The sequence below is a fragment of the Pyxicephalus adspersus genome, chromosome 7 (assembly GCF_032062135.1).
Source record: "Pyxicephalus adspersus chromosome 7, UCB_Pads_2.0, whole genome shotgun sequence".
NCBI lineage: Eukaryota > Metazoa > Chordata > Amphibia > Anura > Pyxicephalidae > Pyxicephalus > Pyxicephalus adspersus.
Genome location: NC_092864.1, coordinates 38,702,279 through 38,715,236, shown reverse-complemented (window position 1 = coordinate 38,715,236; position 12,958 = coordinate 38,702,279). Strand labels below are relative to the sequence as shown.

The window sequence follows — 12,958 nt, the reverse complement described above, 5'->3', positions numbered from 1 at the left end:
AGAATATGGCTATTGTTAATTTTGTTGTAACAAAATGCTGTTTACAGAACCCAAAAGCTCAAGTAGACATCTACAGATGTAAGTTATGTCACTGACACCCCTTACACCCCTTACAGACAAAATCAGCACGATGAAGCTTATGAAGCACCTTGGATAGGCTGCAAAACATCTTCAACATTACAAAAACAAGTCAAGTTAAATGTGACTACCTACTACTAAAGGCAGCATGAAAGCAGCCAGACATCTTTTTAGATAGCCCATAGTACCTTGGGTTACCTTTGTCATTAATAAATATTATTTGAATAATTGATGTTTTTTTTTTTAAACAAATGCCAAATATCATGTTATCTATAAAAGCAATGAAATTGTATGCGATATGCTGGTGCTATTTAAATACATAATAATGATAAAAGGGTGGGGTAAGAAAGTTAAATTTCCAATAAGGTTTTTATTGCTTAAGACCCTTGTAATTGGGAGGCATTGGGCACAAAACACTGTGTTTGGTCTTTCTTTATAAGAACGAAAGGGGGAATTACAATAAATCTGGTTAGGCAGCTCCAAATTTACAAATGGTCACAAAAAACCCATATTGCTGTATTTTATGAGGTTAATAAATATTTTGTCATATAATGTACTTCATTAGGGAAAGAGGAAGAAATATTAATGCCAAGCTTCAATGACTGATCTCACTTACTCTTGTGTCTTTGGGAGAGGAAGTGAAGGCTAATCTCATGAAAAAGAACAAATAAAGAAAAAAAATAAGATAAAAGATATATATATATTTGCACACAGGCACACACACACACATATAATCCATTTTTAAAAGCCGTAAGAGTCCTTCTGTATCCTATTTATTAGAAATGTCAATTCCTGGAACAATAAGCCAATCTTTTATTAGGATAATAAGGATCAATATACAGATATAGATCGGTACCTTGTGACCATGCTTCCCGCTGTCTCTACATCCTGTGCTCAGGCAGTGCTCCAGTGACACACAACGTTTGGTCACCGACAAACTTTCCCCCGTAGCGTCCATGACATGGTGAGAATGACAGTATCGTGTATCTAGTAGAAAGACAAAATCATAAAAATACAAATATTAAAACATGCACTGAAGTTATATAATAATTGATAACACATGAACATATACAATTGTTGCATGAAAATTGCAAATCATTTCTAAAAAGTACAATTCTAAAGCAATTATTTTGATATTTGACTTTTTGATGGAGAATCAATCACATGAAAACACATGGACCTGAAGAATATGTCCTAAATGTTTGATTTACTGCATTATAAATAAATTCTTCTAATTTATTTTCACTGAAAATGAACATAATAAAAACTTTAAAATGTCTATCAAATATTTTAAAAAAAATAAGCTGTGTACATTTTATTGCAATTAATACAATTAATTTATTGCAAAATACATCCAGGTGTGCATTTTATTGCAATTAGAGGAAGTTAAAGGTTTCACTGCTTACAATAAAGGATCTGTTTTTTAAACTTTTATCCAAGTTTTATAAAACTTTTATATATTATTATAAATACACCATGTTGTAATTCTGTTTGATATTTTACCTGCAATTCCCTTTAGCCTTGAGTTTTTCTTTCACATCCCATCCCATTTTCAGAACCCATGATATGAGTATATGTAAAGACTGTGATATTTATTCTCATAACCTGGAAGCCTCTCTCAGAGGAGTTATGCCTAACCCCACAAACAAATCTCAATGTCATTATCATTCAGCGATCTCAACCCACCCTGAAACAAAACAACAGGAGCTTTCTACAAACTAACATTCAGCCGGCAGAGGTTCAGTTATTACAAGCTGTCTGACCCATCTCTCATCTGCCCTCCACCTACACAAAAGCAGCGCTCATACAGAAACAAAATATTGAGCAAGGAAAGAACAAGATTGTCAGGATTCTGGCAATGCCCAAGCTCGATAAGTGATTAGCAAGACAGAGATTAATAATTTCGCTGAAATGAAATGTATAATGTAAATAACTGAATATGTTCCCACTGAATTATTTCACTGATGGAGAACCAAGGGCCCTTCTTAAGGGCCATGTGACATTGGGTGGTATATTTAATTGTTAGGGTGTATCAACAGCAAGAAATTGATGAACAATGATGTTGCTGGTAAGTGTGAATATTCTATGTTGCCAGTGGCAGACATAGGCTCTTACTATGACGCCGAGTTGCATGGCCTCCACATTTACAAAAAGGCTTTGAACTTGGATTCATGGCCCTTAAGTGCCAAACCATAAAGTTCAGTAACAGCAAGGTTAATAAGAAATATATGTAGAACTGTTCAGAGGATCAAGACATAGGAGTTGTAATTAACACCGATGAAACAGAATCAGATATTAGACATGAGATAAGATGCAACCAGGAGAAGTCTACGGTCTAGCTGAGCAGATCTGGATTGAAGAAAAAATTCCCAAAGCACTTTTGTGCAGGAACTGTGTGGGTGCAATGAGCCATATTAAGTTCTTGTGCCGGATATAGAGCTTTGTGGTTTGCTGTAGTGAATCCCTAGTACAGGAATATACTGTATACCCACCAGGAGATGTTGCCGGCAGGCACTAAGCCATAACATGCTCATATGGAACAGAAGGAGCACCAGAGAAAGCAGTAAAAATGTAATAGCGAAGCCCAGAGTTGCTTATGACTCAATATGTATTACTTCCCTGGATCTCCTAGTGCAGATTTTACTATATAGAGCAGTGTTTCCCAATCAAGGTTCCTTGGAACCCCAGGATTTCTCCAGGGGTTGCTGGGGGTTCCTTGAACAATAAACAATTTGTGCCTCTCAAGTCAGTTTGACAGATACCAATGATCATTTTGACTCTCTGTAAGGGTGATATTCTTCCCAATGGCCAACAATGTAAGAGACATTCTTCCTACTGACCACCACACTAATGTATTGTGAGCTATGAATATAGTTATTATAGTGCAGGTTCCTTGAAGACCCAAAAGTTATTTATTAGGGTTCCCTCGTGTTAAAAAGAGAAACATTGATATAGAGAAAAGATTGTCAACATATGATTAATACATCTATTACCAAAGGCCAAACATACATGATTAGCTCTCCATATATATCAATTTTATTTTTTTTTCAGGAAAGGGTAATGGTAATGCTACAACAGATAAAGATATTTCAGTAATCTGTGTTCTCCAGCCTTATGGGAATAGCTTGAAGAAAACCCTTTCTGTTCCAGCATGACTGTGTCCTGGTGCAAAAGGCCAAAACCTTAAAAACGTGGTAGGATGGTTTCGGTGAGAAGGAACTTGAGTGGCCTACAAAAAGCCCTGACCTGAACCCTGCTAAACACCTCTGATGTATTATCTGCATGTAGGTTGTTTTTACAGAATAGGCAAGCAAAGTTTCTTCCAATCTGTAAAACTAAGTTACTCTTTGACAGTGGCCATGGCATGGCCAACAGTGGGCCGCTATGCAGAACTGACTTGGATGGTTTCATTAGCAAGATAGGAAGTATCTTGCTTTTCCCACTCACCTCTCCCCAGTTCCCTAATGTGCTGTCAGGTTTATCTACATTGAAACATCTGAGCAACATCATAAGCTACAACTGTAATCCCCTGTGAAGGGACGGCTATTGTACGCTGATTAATTGCTGAGTGTGGTTTCCAGACACACTACATCATGGGTAGAGGACACTGATGTTTGGCAAATACACCCTGACAATGGAAAGGGCCTCTTTCTACCTGGGAGTAAAGAAAACTGCGAGGACACGCTGAAACGTCTCCTTCTCGCTAGCTGCGGACGTCAGGTGAGGCGACGATTGATATGCAGCAGGTAGTGCATAAATCACATGCAATGTCAGCCATCCAGAAGAAGAGGAGATTACTTCTAACGGCATTTTTTCTGAACGGGAAAGTGTTTAAATTCCAATTATCAAGATTAATGAAGCTGATTTTTAAAGCTCACAGCTCTCCTGGATGTAACAATGTGAATAAGTGGGCCTCATTTATAAAACTGAACACTTAGCATGCTATCTAAAGCAAGGGGCTCTGTGTGCAGTACATGCTGAATGATTTAAAAAATTCATCCTGAGATTTATCTATGGCTGTCAATTGTTCTTTGATAAACTGTCATTGCAGGAAAAAAACCTATTTGAGGGATCTATCATACAAGCAAAAGGAAGGGGAATGTTGTCATGTATAAGTAATGGTGAGTGAATTTTTAAGTTTTTTTTTATTCCATATGTAGCACTCACCCCTGCAGGAGAAGTTTCCCTGGGTTATTTCTTGAAATCTCAGAAGCTCATATGTTGGGGGATTTATTACGACTCAACACATAGGTGAGAGGGCTAGGGTAGCAAAGTGTCAAACAGTAGCAGTTCAAATCCAGTAGCAATCAATCTCGGTCAACATTGACAGCTACCTCCAGTTGCTGTAATCTTGATCCATAACAGCCAGTGAGGCATTTCTCTTCTGGAGTGGATATCCCGATTGAAGCGACAGTTTATTATGGTTGTTATTATTATTATTATTATTATTATTATTATTAATAATAATAAACAGTATTTATATAGCACCAACATATTAAGCAGTGTTGTACATTAAATAGGGGTGCAAATGACAGACAGATACAGACAGTGACACAGGAGGAGGAGAGGACCCTGTCCTTAAGAGCTTACAATCTAAGAGACAGTTCCAAATTTTAGCACCAACAAGGTTCTCTAATAGGATACTTTAAAGCAGTTCCCCTGCACCAGAACGAAGAAAGATTCCGGGGCGGCACAGGACCAGGTAGATTCTGATTCTGAAGCTAACAAAGGCTCTGTGCTGTAAAAGATACGTGTCTTTTTTACTGAAAGTTCTGCTTTAGGACTTGCAGTCCAAAACTGCACAGTTAGCCACATCAAGGTGCAAAGCAAAGTGCTGCTATAACTCCATGGGCAGCAAACCACACCAAAGGTTAATGCAATTGCATGCATGTGTTGGCCTTTTGTATGCAGTGGTGATGCAGTTATTCATCCAGAGGAGAAAAAGCAATGACAAGGAAAAAAACAACGGAAACTTTCATGCTGCAACCCCACAACAACACAAATGCCAACCACTACATTTAGTTAAATAGGAATGGTTAGAAGAACAATTGAACATGCTGTAAAATGTTGCACTTTTCTCCAAGTCAAAAAGTTTAATCCTGGTTTCAAGTTTAATCCTGGTGACCATTTTTAAAAAGTGACGGGAAATCCAACACAGACATCAGATCAGGAAGTCTCATGTAGCAAACCCTATACTCAATCACAAAACTGGAATTTTCCATTGAAAACAACAATTTACCTATAAAACCTACAACTCAACTATAATGAATTAGTGCCCCATTATTGCCCCATCATTGTAGAAAAGTCCATTAGGTGAAGATCGGTTGGAGGATTCCTGGCTACTAAAGAAGAACGTAAATCATTAATGCTGCGATAAGATCACAGGGGATTGGTACAACACAAAGATTCCTAAATCCCTTAAACCCTTACAATTACCTGCAGGCTATATTTTAGTCTTAGCATAAAACAGACTAAACTCAAACAAAAAATGTTTTATTTCCATGCTCTGACATTGTGCATAGTTTGTGCTCTCTGTACTTTCCCAGCATCATTTATACAAGATTTACAATGAAAGTTGAAAAAGAAGCATGGTGAGGTGGGGGAGAGTGACTTCTACCCCGCAGGGAATAAAGAGAAATATTTTCAAGCTCTTACCTAAATCTGTCCTCCCTCTTAACCTGAGCCTTTTTATGTCCCCATTACCCATCACATACATGTAAACATCTGCTAGCAAAGACTTTGACAATGCCATGCAACATTTATCTTGGCTGGACTTACAAGTTCAAATTGCAACTCATATTATTTTTCGCCCAGGAGCTCAACAAATTGAGAAATTGGTAATAAAGTTATTTTAAAAATACATTTACAGGCTGGATATTACTTTGTGATTGTTTCTGACATTGGGGTTGATTTCCTAAGATGTGCAAAGTGAATTATCTCCTTGCAAGGGATATTTCACCAAGATTAGTAATTTATTATGAAGCTCTTTACCATCCATTCCTGTGCGAATAAATCTAAGCTAAGTGAATTTTCTATTACTAGGTGATAATTTACCTTGGAGAGACTAATATATTAGTCTCAGGGAAAATGAGCGACAAACTATTGCAATACAAGGGAAGGGGGAGAGCGCACAGTGGGGTGCCGCTATGTCGTTCTCCCCCTTCCCTTTCCATAGAGTAGAACGGTGCTGTATGTACAGCATGCATCGAGCAGTGCATAGTCATTGGAAAGGATTGTGAAAGATCCTTTCCAACGACTATAATTGGAAGTGTGTATGCAGCTTAAGGTTGTCAGATATGGAGAATTTAGATTTGACTGTTCCAGCCTGATCACCAATTTAATACACAAGGGACAGGGGTACTTCTGTATGATTGCAGGTTGGTAGACGTGATAGACCTGGAAATAATTTCATACGACCCCCTACATAAGGAGTAATTAAGGATTTGATTGCAGATTCAAATTGATGAGAATATTAATCCCATAGCTGCTATTTGCGTGTCACCCAAGCGAACGGACCAGCGTGGGATGGAAACATATAAACAGAGGATATTTCAGGAACTGATACCACCAAACAGTATCTGGCCCTATTTACAGTTCATCCGCTGGTCCCCTGGAGGAAATCTCGAGTAATGGAAGCCAGTTTTATCTGATCGGAGGCTCTTAGGGGCTATTGGAATATTGAGTTGCTCAGATTAATGGCTGATTAGATTCTACCAGCCACCTTCACATCTTCTATCATCGCTACAGATCTGCAGACAGTTTTGTCTCCTGTGCAGTCATCAGAGTGAGATGACTTTAAAGGGCAACTCCGTCCAGACAGCTCAGACACAGAGAATAGACGTATGCCAGATCTGTTTACCTGCCAAAGGTTTGTAAAATATCAAGCTTGTCTTGTGATCATTCATTCAGCACAGGTTGGATGACAGCATTGATTAAAACCCAAAATGCTGCAAAATTTGTGCCACCCATAATAGATTTTTGTTGGATATTTTTTGGATCAGCTGAGCAGAGTAAATTTATGCAGCCACCGAGTTCATGGTCTAGTCAGTGGAAATACATTAAATGTTGTTCTTGTGTTGAAATAATATTTAAATACATATAAAAGATGTTTAACCTATTCAATTATTATTATTAATATTAATAAACAGTATTTATATAGAACCAACATATTACGCAGTTCTGTACATTACATAGGGGTTGCAAATTACAGACAAGTACAGACAGTGACACATGAAGAGACAACAGAGCTCTGTCTGGCAGGGCAGGAGAACAGATATGTGACAGCATAATAACACTGACAGTTCTCCTTACCACCCTATGAATGGACAGTGAAAGGTGAAGCAGCAGACGTATATGCTTATCCTTCTGCTGTCTCCTCCTATCAGAATACCTTTTACACTGTATTACAACCGATTGGCTACTTGTGCTGCCTATTCCTTTCCCAGTTTGACCTCTTCTTTACAATACATTGCACGATATTATTGCCAAATCAAATTTAAGTACCTACCCTGCTTGTAAAACATTAACACAAGTCTGTATTTAACATATTTTAAATTTGCCTGGAGTTCAGCTTTATATAGTTCAAAGAAAATACTTAGGATTGCCTTTGCCTTGGGTATTTAAAAGAATATATATATAAAAGGACATGGCTTAAGTGTTCTTCCCAGACCATTTTAGCCAGCCACACCACCCAGCACTTTTCAGTAACCATCTAAAAACAGAGGGGTCACAATACAGGGGCCACCTACCCACCTATTTAGTCTAGTGGTGAAAGTAGCCAACAGTGGGCCCCTGGGCAGAACTGTGTTGGGCCCCATCACCCCCCCCCCCCAGTGGACTGACTTGGAGCACTTGTGGGGGTCCCCCTTGGCTGATAAGGGTCAGAGGCCCTTGTGCAGCAGCAAACTTTGCACCTCCCTATGTCCACCTCTGATTCAGGATAAAGGGTGCAGTATGCATTGTATGAGAAGAATGGAGGGGATGTCATTATAAACCTGGCACTCACATTGCACAAACACATTCCATTCCCATCACCCCGATCAAGCCATCCGCCTACCAGTTTACTCAATAACAAGTCCAGAAAAGAGTTAACTTTAATTTTAGAAGTGATTAGAAAGTCCGGGACGGAAGGGTTGGGCATGACAAATTCAAAGTTACAAACAGTCAGTGTTCTAAAGTCATACACTTCGCGGGTGTAACAAATGTGCTTTTATCACCAGGGCAAAAATATTCATTGTGTGTCAGTCATTAAAGGATTAGAGAAGGCGATTTCATGCATGGGAGCACCTACCTCTCGGGCAGTAGACATCAGGGGCCCAGCGATTGCACTCATAATTGTCTTTCGCCTTTTCGCAGGTGAAACATTTAAATCCCCCGGGGTATGGCGTTGCTACAGAAACAATGGCACAACAGTCAGAAAACTCGGATGGGTCACAAAAGTGATTTTTTTTCTCATGCAGAAATGCAAGCTGTACAAATGACAGTGTATAATATATATATATATATATATATATATATATATATATATATATATATATATATATATATATACATAAAATTAAATATATACAATAAAATCTCAAAATTATACTCATTATACAAAAAATTCTTTTTTTGTTTCTGCCTCTCTCTTTAATAGCTGTTTGTATAAATAGGGGGGATGTTAGAAGAACGATGCTCACAATAAATCCAATTTTCAATCCAAATTTTCCAATTTTTCATCACAAATATTTAATGGTGGTGCTTCCGATTGTCTCACTACAATTGTTTTTCTGAAAATATGGAATTGCATTTCATAATATTCTAAACCTTTATATTATTTAGGGCAATGTCCACTTTCCCTCCCCATCCCCTTTGCAGTATGTCCTTTTCTCCAATGCAGTAATCAGATCCTCGTGGGATGTCTTACTTGATGGGTAGAGATAGACAATATCCTGCACAGTGAACTCTCGTGATTGGACTGTATTCAACCAATCAGCAAGGTGGCAAAATAACAGGAACCAGGCCAGAGCTGGCCACCTTTCCATCGCAGAATGGGGTCCAATTCATGCAGCCATCAGTGAGCCCATTGTAATTCCTGGGGTAGAAATAAAGCAGATATGTATGAAAATTTGATTGCAGGTGCCACAAATGAAATATTTTTAGTTTTATAAAAATTAATAAAAACAGAAAAGTCTATTCCAAAAATACTAACCCCTTGGTTGTCACACTGATATGATGGCCATATTACCATTGTATCAGTGACCCAAAATAGGTATGTACATCAGAGGGTCGTCTCCCTGACTCTACCGATCTAGACTGGGACTAAAACAGTATTTTAATGACAGGTCTGTTATTTCTCCAAGTATATTTTTCCTTTTATTTAAACACTTACTGACTATAATCAAAATATTAATATTTGTCAATATGATACCCTATGTAGTAGGAAAGTTACTGTCTGGTCCGCATTTGGCAAATACAAACATTCTGCATGATGTTTCAATCTAACAGTCCAGACCAGAACCAATGAATGTGGTGTCCAACCATAATACTGTATATCATGGGTGCCCAACACGTGGGTCGCGATCTACCAGTAGATCGCAAAAGCAACTCAAGTAGATCTCAGAGCTCTGCCTTTCAAAATAAACTCTACCGCACACAGGAGTTATAAGTCCAAGTTTTTATTGTTGGTAGATCATTTTGCCTTGGTCATTTTAAAAGTAGCTCCCAAGCCAAAAAAGTGTGGCCACCCCTGCTCTAAATAATAATCATATTTTATTACAATCTATACAACCTGCAGTAACCACACTATCCAGAAGATGGCAATGTGCCTCTGTTTAACACCGTAACAGTCAGATAAAATTACAGTATTAAAAAAGATTCATTTAAAAACATTTACGTTTTATCTTTAATAGCTTTTAAATCTTTCAATATTTTTTTTAAATATTAGCTATGACAAATAATAGCTTTATCTGTCTGTTTTTCTCTGCAAAAAATATTGAGGTAGGCAAATTATTCACAAAGCTAAAACACACAAGATATCAGTGATTACAATCCAGTTTAACTGTAATAAAAAATATTTAAAATCCTTATTCTTGTGTTAAGCTTTGTGAACTGAGCCTATAGTCAAGTTAACAGACACTGCTAAATGTGTTCTAGAAATCTACACATCTATAACATCTGGTCATGAAAGAGTTAACAGCCCATTTTTTTTTTCAGAACCTGCTAGGGCTTACCAGAGCCTATTTAGATATTGATGTAAAATGATATTACACTAAATACTTAAAAAGCAACATTGACAGAACAAGCACTTTACTGATGTACAACACTAATGAAATAACACTTTATCTCTGAGCAACAGCCGCCGCGCGTGTTATACTTGGCACCGTTTCACAGGATGTTTTCCCAAATGAAATCAGCCCAAAAAGTCCTGAAAAAACAGAAAATCCCATAAACGGCTAATGTTTATTTGTATAAAAGAAAATGCTTTATTAGCGGTAATCCTTCGGTGTCACGGCCACAGTTATTAATGCCCAGAGACAAAGTACTGGGAAATTACTGATTAACAAAACACAGGATGTGCCGATTAATTCTTCCAAAAGTAAAACAAACACACACTGGTGACCATGGAGAAGTCATGGCTAAGGGATCTATTTATAAATGAATGTGACATTTAGCAACAAGCTCGGGTGGAGAATCTTCCAGGTCCATATGTTTTCAATGGCAGTGATTGATTTTCCACCAGAGGACAATTAATCAATGTCAGATTCACTGCTTCATGAATAAACTATAGGAACTGATTGGCCTAATTCTGTGTAGAGAGGCAAAGAGGAGGCAACAAGTCAGGTGCTTGACCTACACCTTGATTGGTTGCCACATTGTACATTCAAAACTGCTTTGTAAGTCATTATTTCTCCAACACCTTTTGAATATGAGGAAGCCCTTAAATAACTTTCAGGTCTTCAGGAAACCCCTTCTATATTATCCATAGCTCAGAGTACATTGGTGGTAAGTTGGAGGAATGCCTCTTATATTGCTGTACGATGAGAAGAATGTCACCCTTACAGATAGCCAAAAAGATTATTGGTGTCCCCTAAACTGACCTTAAAGTTTAAGCAACACTGCTCTAGGTGCACAGCAAAGGTACACAGATGATCCCTATCCTTCTGAAATAAACACCTGACAATCCCCGATGACCCATATAAATGGGCATGTCTTATCCAGTTCTGCAATGGCAGCCTGGTAATGGTATTTTTTCATTGTATTTGGTATGTTTTACTGTACCCCTAGTTTTGTGTAAGTTTAGTCCCCTAGGTAGACACTACTCCCCCTCATTAAATAAGAAGGGTTTTTCAAGAATCTGTTTCACGACGTGTTTTGCCATGTGGCTTCCTCGGGGGATAGTAGAAACTGAATTGGTAAGTTCTAAAATATAGTTTTGTTCAACAGCTTTGATGGTATAGGTAACATATTGTGGAATTGGTAAATGATTATATGATTGAATTATTTTACAGATTAAGGACAGAACCAAGGTACCTAGCCAGCAGCAGTTATTCTGCAATCTCTCACTGGATTCTCATCATTTTACATATCCAGACTATTGAGTCCACCAAGGTCTTTCTATAAGTATGATTCAGTATAAACCAAGCATGTCTAAAAGTCTGGCCCGGGGGCCAATTGTGGCCCGTATTCAGATTTCCACTGGCCCGCAGCCTCTGTCAAAAAAAACAATATCATGCGGCCCGCCAGCACTGTTGACCACAGTATAAAATACACGCATACAAAAAAGCTATTTTATATTTCATTAGAGTTGATCAACCGCCTTGCAAGGACAGGAGTCCCCATGTGTGCACAGGGAATCCCCTACGTCATTATAGTGGGCGTGTGCTGTGCTGGACCCACGTGTGCTGTGCTGGACCCTCCACAGAGGCCGCACTGACACCGGACTCAGGGAATCCCTCACATCACCGTGGTGGGCGTGTGCTGTGCGGGACCTGTGCAGACCACGCCCACAATAACCCTGGTTAGTGGTTGGCCCCCACACATTTTTACCTCACTAAATCTGGCCCTCTTTGCAAAAAGTTTGGACACTCCTGGTATAAACCAATCACCAACATCCTCTTGGTTAGGTTCTTTATTGTTAATCTCTTTCCTTTGTTGTATTGCTCACTGAATAAACTCACTTATTAAAAACAAATAATATAATAAAGGTGATGTGAAGAATTTGTTAAAAAAAACGGTTGTTTGAGAGTTTTATGCTTGTCAGATATCAGGCAGGAGATAGGTCAGCCATTACAGCGGTTTTACAGCCCATCACCTTCTGCCATGGCGAGAATACAACTATATAACTGCACACACACCTATCCCTGGGGGAAAGACCTGTTGTCACAATACAGTTGAATATGCAGATTTTCACAAATATTCCTATGGGTTCCCTTTAATCTTATATGCAGATAAACAACTCTGCATTTTTAGAGTATTTAAATTGATGGATCATTAATGGATTTACATCTTAATGATTTGACTTTTCTGTTGTTTGCTGAACAATTGTCAGAGAACTTAACATGTACTGGCACACATTTGAAACCACTGAAAACTGTAATGTTACACTGACTGCCATTAATTGCTTACTTATCTATTTCAAGTCCTTGTATTAAAAAAAAAAAATAAAACTGAATTGCAAATACAAAAACTGAGCAGGCAATACTTACAGAGTCAGCACAAAATCCTCCCCACCATATGGAAAGACGTATTTCATTTATTTTCCAGCACCGCACATCCATTCATAACCTGAAACATAAACATGTTCATTAACCTCTTTATCTTGGATCCTATTACATGGCTTAACCCTTTCACTGCTGGACCTCAGCTGGCCAGATAATTTTTGAAATATTTCATTTTA

The 12,958-nt window shown here is 38.2% G+C and overlaps 1 protein-coding gene across 1 annotated transcript in view; it reads right to left on the bottom strand.

Annotated features, from left to right (window-relative positions):
- Positions 1-12,958, bottom strand: part of LYPD6 (LY6/PLAUR domain containing 6) — a 40,444-nt gene that overhangs the window by 607 nt on the left and 26,879 nt on the right. Inside the window, exons 2-5 of the mRNA XM_072418142.1 lie at positions 12,768-12,846; positions 8,987-9,154; positions 8,369-8,467; positions 935-1,065 (exon numbers count right to left, since the gene is read on the bottom strand). Coding sequence (XP_072274243.1) covers positions 935-1,065; positions 8,369-8,467; positions 8,987-9,104 — 348 coding nt within the window. The 5' untranslated portion in view covers positions 9,105-9,154; positions 12,768-12,846. The remainder of the gene's footprint in view (positions 1-934; positions 1,066-8,368; positions 8,468-8,986; positions 9,155-12,767; positions 12,847-12,958) is intronic.